At 29.5% G+C, this 15487-nt stretch overlaps 1 protein-coding gene across 1 annotated transcript; it reads left to right on the top strand.

Moving 5' to 3' along the window:
• Positions 1 to 1556: 1556 nt before the first annotated feature.
• PGO_124590 (hypothetical protein, conserved) lies at positions 1557 to 15068 on the top strand (the record flags this gene model as incomplete). The annotated part of the gene is made up of 1 exon (XM_028689249.1): positions 1557 to 15068. The coding sequence occupies one exon, from the start codon at positions 1557 to 1559 to the stop codon at positions 15066 to 15068; it is 13512 nt and encodes a 4503-aa protein (XP_028545050.1).
• Positions 15069 to 15487: the final 419 nt, after the last annotated feature.

Genomic DNA, 15487 nt, shown 5'->3' on the forward strand with positions numbered 1-15487 from the left:
AGAAAAGCAATGTGAAAGGAGATGAAATAATATAATACACTATATACACGTCCACAGATAAAAATGAATACATATTAATACTTTGATCTTTAAATTTTTTTTTTTTTTTTTGTATTTTACACATAATGTGTACATATCATAGTATGAATTATTCGTGTGTATGCGTAATATATGCGTCTTCAGTTTTGCACATTTAAACCACTTGCTTAAATATGTGAAACATATGACAATGATGTAAAGCTTAATAATTGAGTAGAAATCGTTTCACAACTAAAATGTTATTGAAGTGTTAAATTTGGTGATTCGATATAACCGTACATTTATGCAATACCTATTCACGTAAACGATTAATTGCACATTATATTATCACCATTACTATTATTAATGTTATTACTATCGTTGTTATTATCATTACCATTGCTTTGGCCACTGTTATTATCATTACTACAATTATTATTACATTATAACCCCTCTCAACTAAATAAAAAAAAAAAATGAGCCCTAAAAACATAACTTGATTTGATATACACATTTACATATACAATATTGCAAAAATATTTTATTTGACGAATCAGAAAAGATTACTTATCATACAGCTTCCTTTTCATTATTACGTTTTTTTTTTTTTTTTTTTTTTTTTTTTTTTTTTCTTTTTTTTTATTTTTTTTTTTTTTTTATTTTTTGTTTTTAAAACTTTTTTTTTTTTTTTTTTTTTTTTTTTTTTTTTTTTTTTTTTTTTTTTTTTTTTTTTTTTTTTTTTTATTTTTCCTTTATCATAATGTATGTTATTATGTAAATGTAGGGTTATAAAGCATTTTATTCCTTACTTTTTGACGTCCAATCAACAGTGTACATGTTCTTGTATATATATGTATTGTAATGTGAATATTTAACTCTGAACATATGCAAGCATATATATATATATATAAATGTATGCACATTATATGTATATTTATGCTTACATAAAACATGCACGTGCCACAGATACACAAAACAATTCCATACATATAATGCAATAATTTAAAAAATAATGGCTATAAAAAATATGAATTCAATTTATATTTTTTGACATAGAGGAAAAAAAAAAAAAAAAAAAAAGCACTGTGAAAATAAGGTTCTGCTGCAGTATATTGTCAACAAATATTTGTGCTCCTTGTTAACTTATTATTTTATTTTATTTTTTTTTTTTTTACCTATTAAGATACATATATATTTTTTCTTTTTTTTCGTTGCCTTCTTTCACCTATATTACAATACATATGTTGCATACATATGCGTGTATATATGTACACATTAGTGCATATATATGCATATGTATAAATCAACCAAGGAATAATAATACAAATACATAAAGGTGCTAATGTACAAAGGCATAAATGTACAATTGTATGAACGGACGAATGAATAAACGTTGGAACATATGCATGTGTGAACGAACACAAGGAAACTCAAAAAAAAAAATAAAATAAAATAAAAAATACGAAGGCATATATGGATATATATACATATAGCACATATACATGTAACTTACTCGTCAATGTCCAACTTTTAAAATAATGAATGAACTAAATCCTCCATATGTGTCAAGCATTACGTTTATTAATAGCAATGGTGTGATAATCACTACTGAAATCAAAAAGGCGAACAAAAGGATACAAGGAAATTTCATTAATGACAATGAAGGTAATTATGTTTTTTGTGAAAAAGATATAGATCACATTAAAAATGTTGTTCTTACATTAAAACCATTTCATAAAGAATATGAAAGTAACATACTTTTTCGAATAAAAAAAAAAGAAGATAAATATAGATGCGAGTGGGTTTTATTACTTAAAACCCTTAAAGAAGATTTAATAAAACAAAAAATCGATACATTCATTGACATAGATCGTAAAAATAACTATGAAAAACAGGTACTGGATCAAGTCTATGTACGTGATCCTGAACCTATTAGCGATAAAGAGGAAGTAGAAGAAAAAACTTTCGATTGTTGTGATATAAAAGACATTGTGTTGAAATATGTTTACTGTATTACATATTTCGATAATTACATTATTAATTTAAGAAATGAAATAGGAATCATATATAATTCTGATAATGATAATTTTTTAAATCAATTGATAAAAATAAATAACGATTTTACAAAAAAGAATAACAAAAGAAAAGATGATTCCTTACATACGAATGTTAATATACATCATGATAAAAAATTTATAAATCATCATGATGTAAACGAAAATGGGAATAAATTAAACCTCTACAACTATACATTTAAATCTAGTCAAAACAAACATATGGAATTGGCTCATTCAACGCAAACTTCCAATCATGCAAGGAGCACGAGTGGAAGTGGCCCAAGTGGTGGAAATGGCTGCAATAAAATAAACAATTGCAGCAGGGACAATTATGAAAATTACGAAAGTTATGAAAATTACGAAAGTTATGAAAATTATGAAAGTTGCGAAAATTACGAAAGTTACGAAAATTACGAAAATTATGATAATTACGAAAATTATGATAATTATGAAAATTATAATAATTACGAAAATTATGACAATTTTGACAATTTCGATAGTGTTAATAGCTGTAATAATCTAATTAACACAAATGTAAAAAGTAATATTTGTGATGGCTTGAGCAACCTCACAATCCATAATCGCTCTAATGACACATCCGTTGTAGATATGGCAAGAGCCAACTGCGACAACTCAGATAATGAATTAAATGAAAAATTGTGTAGTAAAAGCAACACAGAAAAATGTAGTTTAATCAAATCAGCAAGTGAGCATTCCAACGAAAACTGGAATGTGAGCACATATACAGAGGAGAGCGTACCCTCTATTGCAAATTCTAGCTTGAATTCAAGCGCAAGAACTGACATGAATGCAGATATAAATACAGATATAAATACAGATATAAATGCAGATATAAATTTAGATATAAATGCAGATATAAATGCAGATATAAATGCAGATATGAATGCAGATATGAATGCAGATATGAATGCAGATATAAATGCAGATATGAATGCAGATATTAATGCAGATATTAATGCAGATATTAATGCAGATATGAATGCAGATATAAATGCAGATATAAATGCAGATATAAATGCAGATATAAATACGAATTACGACTATGAGAATTATCTTGCGACACCCGAACCGTTCAAAAAAGATAATGATCACAGAGCACAAGACCATGAAAAGACTTTAAAAAATGATAATAAGGAGGAGTTAGAGGAGGAAGGGGAAAAAGAGAAGCACTTGTGTTTTTTAAAAAAATTCTTTTACAGTAAATTTGGTTTTGAAAAAAGTAATAAGCAAAAGGATAAAAATAAAAATGTAAATTCACGTAATTTATCAGTGAAGAATGAAAATAATAATTATTCTTTGAAAAAAGTAGAAGATGAAATTAGAGACTATGCAGGGGCCAATTCTTTTGTACATGGTGAAAAAAAAGAAACCATAAATATGAATCCCCATGAGAAGGATAGAAATTACAAAGGAGATAAAACATCCCAAAGGTTGGAAGATGAAGGAGATGACGAAGATGAAAATAATAATATTATTATTAATAGAGATCAGAACAATAATAGCAGTAGTAGCAGCAGTAGTAGCAGCAGTAGTAGCAGCAGTAGAAGCCATAGCAGTAATAGCATTAAGAACAGAAATAGCCAATGTAACAGTAATAATGATGATGATAATAATAATAATAATAATAATAGAATAAATAACAGCAATATCAGTAGTGACAACAAAAGCCATAGCAATAACAGGGATAACAATAAAGAAAAGGGTGCCATTTTTAACAAAGGGAAAAGAGATGATGAAACTACTGCCATAAATGTACAAAATGGTGCAGAAGGAAATTTTTACGTATTAAAAGAAAAAAAAAAGAAAACAAATAATAATACATTTACTAACGTGGAAGATATAAGGACAGAATTAGTAAATTTCCTAAAAGAAAATGAGATAAACGAAAAAACGAATGGAGGGAAAACAAATAAAAATGATAACTTAAGAGAAAGGTATTATCTACAAAGATCTAGCAATGAAAATTGTGTTCATAATGAAAATATTAATATGTTGGATAAAATTTCATCCGATAAATTGTTAAATATTCTTAATAAAAAAAATTGTAGTTCTGTGAAGTACGATTTTTTTCATCAGGAAAATATGCATTCAAGCATCCCATCATTGGTTAATTTTCAAAAATTTTCAGATGGATCCGTAGGTACGAACAAAAAATGGAACAAGGGAAGCAATAGTGGAAACAGCAATGGAAGGACCCTCGATAGGAGAAGAAGTAGGAACGACAAGGGCATAGGAGGAAGTATCAACAATAACAACGATATTATGCATCGTGAAATTTGTCGAACACAGGATGGAACCGATCCAATAGTGAATAGTGAGGATGATGCAGATGTAAAGTTAATTAAATTAATTATGCAGAAACAGATGAAAAATAAATGCACGAGAGGAGAGGGTGAAGATACCATAAAGCACTGTAAAAATATGTTAAGTGAACATATATCAGGAAATGGAAATAAAAGGAAAGTTTTTTTCGAAAAAGGATATAAGGAAGAAGAGGAAAAGGACAATTTATATATGAATGATGAACTTGTGAAAGATACAACAAGAAGTGATGACAAATGCTATAATCACGATCACCATCCGCAACATCTTCACTATCCTCACCATCAATTTGGCGAAATTGTGGAAATGAAAAAAAAGGGATTCGCAAACACAACAGTCAGCACAAATGATAAAATAAAAGATAGTTTCTTCAATGTAAAGGATTATATAAATAATAATAGTAGTAAAGGCATGAGTAGCACAATTATTAACAGCAAAATGAGCAATGATATTAACGCCCTTGTCAGCCATAATGGCGATGGAAATTTTAATAAGTCAAAGGATGATTTCCGAATAAGGAAAAGGAGAGACTACTATAATAGTGAGCAAAATGATTTTATCCATTATAACATAATAAAACAAAAAAAAGAATTCACTGAAAATAAGGATGAAAAAAGATCTAAGGATTTTCCGTATGAAAATTCCACAACCGAAATTTTGAAATTTATGTTACAACTTATCGAAAATTGCAGGTCCACAAAGGCAGATATGAACGAGTTCACGAATAGTAGCAGTGTGAGCAATGACAACAATGACAGGAATGATTGTTACGTGAATAACGATTATAATGATACTCTAAATAATCTTTTAACAACCCTTATTAAAAATATATCCCCCATGGAAATGAATAATTTAGTAATAAATAAGGAGGATGCTTTTTCAAAAATATCAAATTCATCGAAAATTGCAAAAGATAGAAAAACAAACGTCAAATGTGATAATGAACAGTCCTACATAAATGTTAATAAAAAGGAAATTCCTTGGAGTTTTAGCCCTCTCTGCAATAACACTGATACCACTGATAATGGTAACAATAATGGTAACAATAATGGTAACAATAATGGTAACAATAATGGTAACAATAATGGTAACAATAATGGTAACAATAATAGTAACAACAATAGTAACAATAATGGTAACAATAATAGTAACAATAATGGTAGCAATAATAGTAACAACAATAGTAACAATAATGGTAACAATAATAGTAACAATAATGGTAGCAATAATAGCAGCAATAATAGCAGCAATAATAGCAGCATGCTAAACACACTCAACAAAAGCAATATAATAAATAATGATTACGAGTCAGATTTCTGCAATAATATCAATATGGAAAATGCAAGTTTAAACAATATATGTAAACAGGAGATTGATCATAAATTTTTAAACAATTCTGTCAGAAATGAAATAGAACTTGAGAATGAACATTGCAGTGGCATTGTAAATATAATGAATTTCATAAGAGACACGATGAAAAATAATTTTGGTGACATAGAATGTGTTAACGATTTTTTACAACAAAGCAGTAGTAGCAGTAATAGCAGTAGTAGTAATATTAGTAACAAAGCAAAGGTAGAAGAAGATAACTCAAAAAGATATGTACCACCATCAGGGTCAGCTTGCATCGCTGAATCCTTTAACCCTTTACATGGTTATGATGGCAGTGAGATGAAAGAAGTATTGTTGAAGGGCAAAACTCAGAGCAATTCTGTTGAAATAAAAAGGATTGACGATATCGTAAGTGTCAGTGATGTTAAAAATAACAGCAGTAGTGATTTTGAAAAGAACAGCAATAGTGACGTTAATGAAAATAACGCACACAGTAATATAGTTGACAGTACGATCAATGATAGCAGCAGAAACAGAAATAATAGTAGTAATAATAATAGTAATAATTACATCACTTGTGGGAGATATCCCAATGTGTGCGAAGAATTGTGCAGCAAAAATTGTAACAACTTATGCTGTAACAGCATTGACAGCAAGGATAGTTGTAATATTCCCCAGGAATACAATGTTAGTAATAGTTGCGAAGCACATAATAACACAAAACAAACTTTTAATATATCCGACGAAAATATGGATTTACTGTATAATTATTATTTACAAGCTTGTAAAAGTTGCATGGAAAACACAAAAAAGAACACTCATAATGATAAAAATGATGGAATCGCGAGAGTAGATACTGAAAATGGAGAACACAGAAATCGTGAGAAGCACATGAATATCACAAGCTGTAACAACAAAGGTTTTATATATAGGGAAAGTAAAAAAGTGTTAAGTAGTAGGTGTAGTAATAGCATTCATTGTGATAACAACAATCACAATAAGAAAGGAATAAAAAATACAATCGATAATACAAAAGAAAATATGAATTACAGCGTCCAAAATGTGTGTAACAATGTTAATGCAAATAATAGTGTCTGTGATAATAACAATTTTGATATGAACCTTAGTGATAATTATAAAAACCAGAAAAATGTAACAGATCAAGTGAACAGTTTTTTTCACAATTGTCTCTTTAATTTAAAAAATATGAACGATATAGCTGTATGCGACAGTTCAACGAATCCAGAAAACGATGAAAACATCATTGATAACAGTAGTAGCAATAATGGTAGCCATCATAGTAGCAACTACAGCAACAGTAGCAGCAACAATAAAACACATGGTGAAATTGATGGACGTATAAAAAGTAACCCGAAGATTAATAACAACTTGAAAAAGAGTAATGAAAATTTGAACGAAATTTCCAATATAAATGATAAACACTATCTGAATCAAAATAATTACAAGGGTGAAGAGAACAATTTAATTAGACCTGGAGATTTACAAAATATTCAGTCTAGCAATTTCCTAAAGGATATAAGAATGAAAGAAACGTTTGATAACACGAAAAAAGTAGTTAGAACTGATGAGTCAAGTGGCCTCATGCACACGGGCAATGGAAAAATCATTTTGAACGAGGTTAACGATGTAGACCATTTTAACGATTTAAACAGTTTGGACTATACGATGGATACAGAAAAAATGGACATATATCATAACTTTGATAGTGATTTTAGTGCACTTATGAACAATTATGAAAATAATGAAAACCCCCTCCATTACCAGAAAAGTATTATGAAAATTGTGGAACACTTTAGCACACAAAAAAAATCCAATATTCATTCCTTTCAAACATCCATGGGTGCTGGTAGTGGTTGTAATACCGCTGATAAACACTCGGATGAACATATTTTGAAGACTATTTTGATAAATATGATAAAAGATTTTTCAAATTCGAAAAATGAAAACTGCTTGACTAGGAATACATTCACATCGAAAAATAGCAAAGGGGAGAAAGGAAGCAACAGGAATAATACGAATGCCCAACATAAGGGATATAATAACCAGCACAAGAGTCATGATGATTGTGACAGACACCATTGTCACAACGAACATAAAGGAGATATGGATCATAACAATCATGAGGGTTATATTGACCATATGGATTATATCGATAATAACGGATACAACATACATAATGGACATAACATGCATAGCAGCTGCAGCAGCCATCTTAGCAATGAAAACAATGAAAGTAGTAACCGTTGTAGTAACATTTGCAGTAACGATTGTAGCAACATTTGCGGTAACGAGTGCAGTAATTTATTTTTGTCCAGTTGTGAAAGCAGAAAACGAAATGAATCTAGTCTCCCCCCAAAAAAAAGTGCAAGCAAAAATAATAGAAATGCAAGCAAAAATAATAGAAATGCAAGCAAAAATAATAGAAGTGCAAGCAAAAATAATAGAAGTGCAAGCCAAAATAACAGAAGAGCAAGCCAAAATAACAGAAGTGCAAGCCAAAATAACAGAAGTGCAAGCCAAAATAACAGAAGTGCAAGCCAAAATAACAGAAGTGCAAGCCAAAATAATAGCAGTGCTAATACTGCATATAACAATTTTCAAAACAACATGAGCAGCAATATTAATTTTCAAACAAGTGTAGATGCATTTAATAATATATATAATAATCTAGTTATCAGAAATAACATAAATAACTCAAACAATTATTATAGTAATTATTGCCAAAATAATATTATTAACATAAATAATTGCGGGGGGAATAACTATTTTTATAATAATTCAAGGGATAATAAAAGCGATAATAACATGCTGAAAGAAGGTAATGAAATGTTAGATGCAATAAATATACAAGAAGGAATGATGTGTAATTCGAACAATAATATGGACTTCACTGCACCTAGTAACATAATCAGAAGAATACAGAAGAAGAATGTTAGTGCGTTCCACATGTCTGAGTATAAGGATTCTTTATCAGACGATCCCTCATTGCTTTATCAAAATAAAAGCTATGATTCTGATAAGTCTAATGGTAATGATGAAAAAGATGTCATTTTCAGCAATGCCAGCACGGATGAGACAAATGTCGAAAAGCAAAATAATGATAACATTATTAGCGACGATCGCTTCAGTGCTGAACATCCAAGTGTAGACATGTCAAATGATAGCAAAATAAATATTAATGAAGATAATGATGATGATACCAATATAGATGAAACGAATATTGACGAACCAAATATTTACGAGCCAAATATTTACGATCCAAATATTGACGAGTCAAATATTTACGATCCAAATATTGACGATCCAAATATTGACGATCCAAATATTGACGATCCAAATATTGACGATCCAAATATTGACGATCCAAATATTGACGATGCTAATAGTTATGAAGAAAATATATTTGAAACTAATATTGTTTCATCAAATATTAGTGATATCAACATTGATATAGTCAATACATTTAATGGAAATGAATGCAGTGCCAAATTGTATGACAGAGATATCTACGGTGATAACTCATATACTGGTAATACTTATTCTAATGAAAATTTATACCTCGTTGATAACAATAATGAAGATACAAATAACTATGAAGCCAATAATGATGACACGAAGTATGATGAGAATAATAACATTACTACGAACGATATTCTTGAGGAGGAAGAAGAAGAAGAAGAAGAAACATTACTTGTACAAGGAGAAAATATGCTATTGCAGAATGTCAAAGAAATTGAAATGGGTAAAAACGAAATAATCTCGAATATGAATACAGAGAAGCAAGAATTTCATAAAACAAAAGGTATAGGAAACGACAATTGGAAAAATGAAAATATCAGAGATGAGGAGAACAACAAAATTGCAGATTCGATGCTGAGCAGTTTTTATTATGGGGACATCAGTATGTGCAGCAACATGAGCGGCAACAAATTTGACAATCAGCGTGAAAACAATAACACGGCTGTATTGGTTGAAGATGATCTTGACCCCAATAAGAGCTCACACATAGAAATGAAGAAGAAAGAAATTTTTGATGAGTTTCAAATGAAAAATAAAAAAAAATATTCCTTCATTTTTAATTCATGCATCGAAGATTATTCACCCATTTCAGACGTATCAAATTATGCATTTAGCTCATCCATTTTGAACGACAAGTATAGGAATAAGAATTGCATATTAGATAAATTATGTTCAGGATTGAAAGATGAAGAAGCTACAAAATTAAGGGAGACACGTTTAGGGGAAATTAAATACAGCTGTTTTAACAACTCCGCGGAAAATAGTTTTTTCCGAGAGGATGAGAAAAATTGCAAATTTCTCGTTGATCTAAAAAATTTAAATGAGAGCTATCTTAAGGACCTACTACACCAAAAGATGTGGTATAGGACTGCAATGAAAAGCGATGAAGAGGAAGAAGGGAGAGAAAAACAGGAAGAAGAAGAGGAAGAAGAAGAGGAAGAGGAAGAAGAAGAAGAGGAAGAAGAAGAAGAAGAAGAGGAAGAAGAGGAAGAAGAAGAAGAAGAAGAAGAAGAAGAAGAGGAAGAAGAAGAAGAGCAATCACATCAGCCCCATCAATTACAGCAACATGACAAAAGCAAAATCGAAAGTAGTAACATGCACTCAACGAAACGAAAACTTAAAGAATATATAGATCATGATTTGCATTATGATAGCATGAATTTAAATACAAATCTCGAAGTGAATATAAAAAATAATATATATAACCATTTTTCTTCATATAGTTCTCTGAACATCAATTTTTTCTGCTTATTTGATGATATGTACGACAATTTTTTTAGAGAAAATTTTGAGGATAGGGAAAAAATGCTAAAAATTTTAAATCTTAATAAAGATCTTTGCTACAACCAATTGTTAATGTTTTATAAAAAAAAAATTTTTTTCAAGTGTAAAAATGAAAATAATTCTAACCTACCCGTGTGTCCGTACCCTTTTTTCAATCATCTTCCAACAATAGTAAACACAAAAGGTAGCAATAGGAGTAACAACAGCGACAGTAATAATCATTATGAAAACAATGCTATGATACACTATCCAAGTGATTTTATGAATAACGTGTTAATAAACAAGGAGAGACACTATTCCCACGAGAGTAAACAGCTCGATTACACAACTTCCATGTACAGATGCATTAGTACTGAAGTTGGAAGTGGGGGCATTTGTGAAGGAGAAAGAGACAATAACATTAATAGTACCAATAATAGTAGCAATAATAGTAGCAATAATAGTAGCAATAGTAGTAACAATAATAATAGCAATAATAGTAGCAATAATAGTAGCAATAATAGTAGCAATAATAGTAGCAATAATAGTAGTAATAATAATAGCAGAGATCAAAGTGATGTGATATATAATAGTATTGAGGAGCACAGTGTGAACGAGAAAAAAACTTGTGTAGATTTTCCTCTTCAAATTAAAGAAGAAATGTCATGCTTTAAAAAGGTTATAAATGAGCTAAAAGATTTTCAGAATATTATAAATAACAAATCCCAATTGAAGAGTAACAATTGCATGGACTGTATAAAGGATGAAAGTATTAATGAAACTGATGACATGACTGACATCCCAAATAATGAGGAAATTGATACAGATGAAAAAAAAGGAAGAAATAGTGTATCTTTGGATATTGCAAATACTACGGAAGGTGATTACAGAGATATGTTACAAAAAGAACAGAAAAATTTGAATACAAGTATTAGAAATGAAGAATTTTCCACTGATACAATGATGATGAATAAGCAACGATTGTTTCAAGCTGAAATAAATGCCCCAAGTGGAGAACAAATCAGTAAAAATGAACTTGATATTGAATTTGATAAAGTAAACAAAGTTACTTCCATAAATAAAGTAATTAAGCCAAAAGAGGAGAAAATGAAAACTGAAACAAAGGAAGAAATAACTGAAACTAAAAAGAGTTCGGACACATATGCTGGGTATGTGAGTGACAATTCGTTTGATAGCGACTTTGCACATGAGCAGGTGGAATCAGTCCTTGAACCTGTACTAAGGACAAGCTATAATTGTGATGACAACAGTGGTAATGGTAGGAGAGATAGTAACGGTAGCAACGACAATAACGACGGTGGTGACCAATGTGTAGGAAGTTCTCATAAGAGTCAGGATGAGACATCCCCCAGTAGTAATGCATTTATGGAATTCGAAATAAACATTGATTGTTCAGAGGAGGAGAATGATGCAATGTTTAAATTCATCTATCACAAAATTAACTGTATAAGAAATAACATGTGGATGCAAAGTATTGATGAACTGCAGAATAAGGAAATTAAAGAAACACTTCTAAAAGTTCGTGAAAAAAATTGTAGCCGAAAAGGAAGTGATATTTATAATGATAAGGAATTAAGTAAAAATGAAATTGAGCAAGAAGGAGGAGTAGAAGGAAGGGGAATGTTACACTTACGCACACAAGAGGAAATGGAACAAATAGAAAACGATAATAATATCCCAAATGATATATATTATTTTAATATATACACCAATTTGTGGGAAAATGTAGACCTAAATGTTAGTCATAAATTACTGGAAACTTTAAAGTTAAAAAAGAAAAGAATAAATAGATATTATAAGAATAATTACTATAAAAATATGAATTTTATAACATTTACTGAATGGAATTTGTACAATTTAATCATATCGAAAATATATAAAAGTTTCGATTTAAAAAAATATGAAGACTACCAATTGAAGATTTATAATATGGACAAATTCCAATATGAATTGAAAAAAAGAAGTACCTATAATTTTGGAATTAAAATTATTGGAGATTCGAATGGCACAAGAAGAACGGTCTCACATAATAATAATGGAAAAGAGAATGGATCTAAAGTAAAAAATAAGCAAAATAATACTAAAAGTAGAAGAGCATCCAAAAAGTCAGAAGAATATTCTGATTTTAACAATGATGATGATTATTATATGGAAGAAGAAGAAGAAGAAGAAGAAGAAGGTGATGGTGAATATGAACTCCATGGCTTAGAAGATGATGTGAAAGAAGAAGTTGATGAGGAAATTCTACCACATGACGAAGATGAGGTAGAAGAACAGAACGATTGCACTGAATTAGAGGAACAAGGAAACGATTCGAAAGACTTTCTGCTTATCAGTGAGAGGGGAGGTGGAGGTATAGGAAGTTCACGAGAAATAAGACGAGAAAAGGGATCAAGGAGTAGTGGAAAGGACACAATGATTATAAAAGATACAAACAATTTAAACCATGAGGATACTGAAAATAATACAGCTAGTACAACAAAAAATCTGAGAAGCAATATTACCAAGAATTATAGCAGTGGTAGTAGGACATTTTGTAAAAGTAAAAATAAGAATGTAAATAGACTATGTGTTAGTGACAAAGATTATCAAATGTATAATAATTGTGCAGATCAGAAAGGTATAAAAGAAGCGAGGGAAGACAACATTACTATTGATCCCTGTGAAGAAGATCCATGGAACAAGAGAATAAAGAATGCATTCAATTCTAGTGAGGTAAAGCAACACGTTGCTGATAAAGTAAATGACAATAGAATGAGCACAGGTATGTCCCTGAGAAGGAAAAAGAGAAATAGCACATTAAGCGGAAATTCTACGGAAAATGGTATAATTACAACGAATAAAAGGAAAATCAAGAAATTAAAAGTAAGTGCAAAGGTAGATAGGTATAATGAAAAAAAAATAACTGAGCCCAATTCGAGGCATATGAACATTTGCAGTGATGGAGGAGGAGATACTGATGGTATTAATAACATGAACAGTATTTACATTCATAGAAATTCTTCGGGAAACAAAGGAAGTAACACTGGTTATAGCAAATTAAAGAGAGTGCAAATTTTTAAAAAAAGATTGAGTCAAAAAAGAAATTTAAACCCATTTATGGATAAAAAACAAAACGTATACCATTTAATACAATTACCAGATTATGTAAGTCATAAGGAGCTAATAAAAAGCAAAAACGATTGTCTCCCCACGTATATATTGCAATATGAACAATTAAAAAAGAATGAATGTATTTATTTTAATATTCAGAATCATTACAATAATTTTATTAACAATGTATATCATTTTGCTATTAGTTATGAACAGTCATTAAAACATAATGAATATTTGAACAATACTCTAAATAACGTAAAGGCAAGATTATATATTAAAAGATTATACCTTAAAAAAAACGTGACGCTAAAGGATAATATATTTGATGTGTGTAACACTTATTTTAACGATTTATATACTTACGATACACTCAGTAATACATATGTTATTTATAAAACTAAGAAATTGAGAATGAATAAATTGGAAAAAACCATAAACAATCAGGATTATTACAGTATGTATGTAAATGACTATATAGAAAGCGAGTTATTGAACAAACGTAAAAGGGGGAAAAAAAATTACACGTCCAATTTGCTATGTAAGGATGATAGCAACAAGCTGGCAAATGCCGATGGAAACGATCCCATGCTGAAGCAATTAACCAATATGCATGAGATAGAAAATACGTATGAACAGAAAAATGTTTATGAAGACGCAACATCTTGTGAGCAAGACAACGCATTCGAAATGGTCAATAATTACGCGAATTCACATGACAATGTGAGAGAAATACAGCATCAGAACGAAGTTGTAGGGAACCAAGACATGGACATTGGAAGAAATAATAACACAGATAGTGTGCACTGTACACATAGCACATTTAATATTCAGTACATCCAAGAAAATAATGAGAATAACAAAAATGGTGATACGGGGAATGGAGGTCGCGATCATGTTGATCATGGGGTGAACAAGAACGACAACAGGAGAAGAAACGCTTACGGTGAGGATAACCTGATTCAGAAAGATCATGAATTATGCAACCAATTGGACTGCTTAAACTATTTTGTTGATAATGTAGAAGACGATTATGAATGCAATGGTGGTACTTGCAAAAATGTTATGTCCTTTAGTGACAGAACCATCGAAGAAGAGTTAGGAGATATGGAACAAGATCATTTGGAGGAAAAAAACATGTTTAAAGTGAAACAAAACGGGTCGATTGCACCTGACATATTAAGCACATACACGAATCATTTCGATGATGGAAATGATAAAAGCCATTTTAATAAAACCAATGAAACTTTTTTCAATTATCATAACCAAAGTAATAATAGAACTTTTTTTCAGGAATCAGATAATGGAAAAAGTAAAAATTATAACAATAAAAACAAAGAGTTTTATTTTAATGGCAACATAAACCACGATGATATAATACAGTATATTGATATACAGTAGAGATAATTATCCGTGGTTTGGATATGTATATTTGTTGTATGTGTATAAACTATTTTTTTTTTTTTTTTTTTTTTTTTTTTTATGTCATTTTTTTAATATCCTTATTTATAATTATCAATATTTTTATTATAAATATTGTATATGTTTTAAATCATTTAATTATTATAATTATTATAATTATCATTTTTATCGTTTGTTTCTTTTGATACACCCACATCACTTGCAATTTTTTTTTTTTTTTTTTTTTTTTTGTTATGTGCACAGAAAATATATCATACTTCCACAATTGCATTTTATCATATTTAGTTATATTATATCTTATATCCAGGGATATAGATATTTGATTGATATAGTAGCACATTTAATTATTAATCATAGAAAAAATTACAATTCATTTTATGCGCATATGTATTATACAT

This window comes from Plasmodium gonderi (genome assembly GCF_002157705.1).
Source record: "Plasmodium gonderi DNA, contig: Chr12, whole genome shotgun sequence".
NCBI lineage: Eukaryota > Apicomplexa > Aconoidasida > Haemosporida > Plasmodiidae > Plasmodium > Plasmodium gonderi.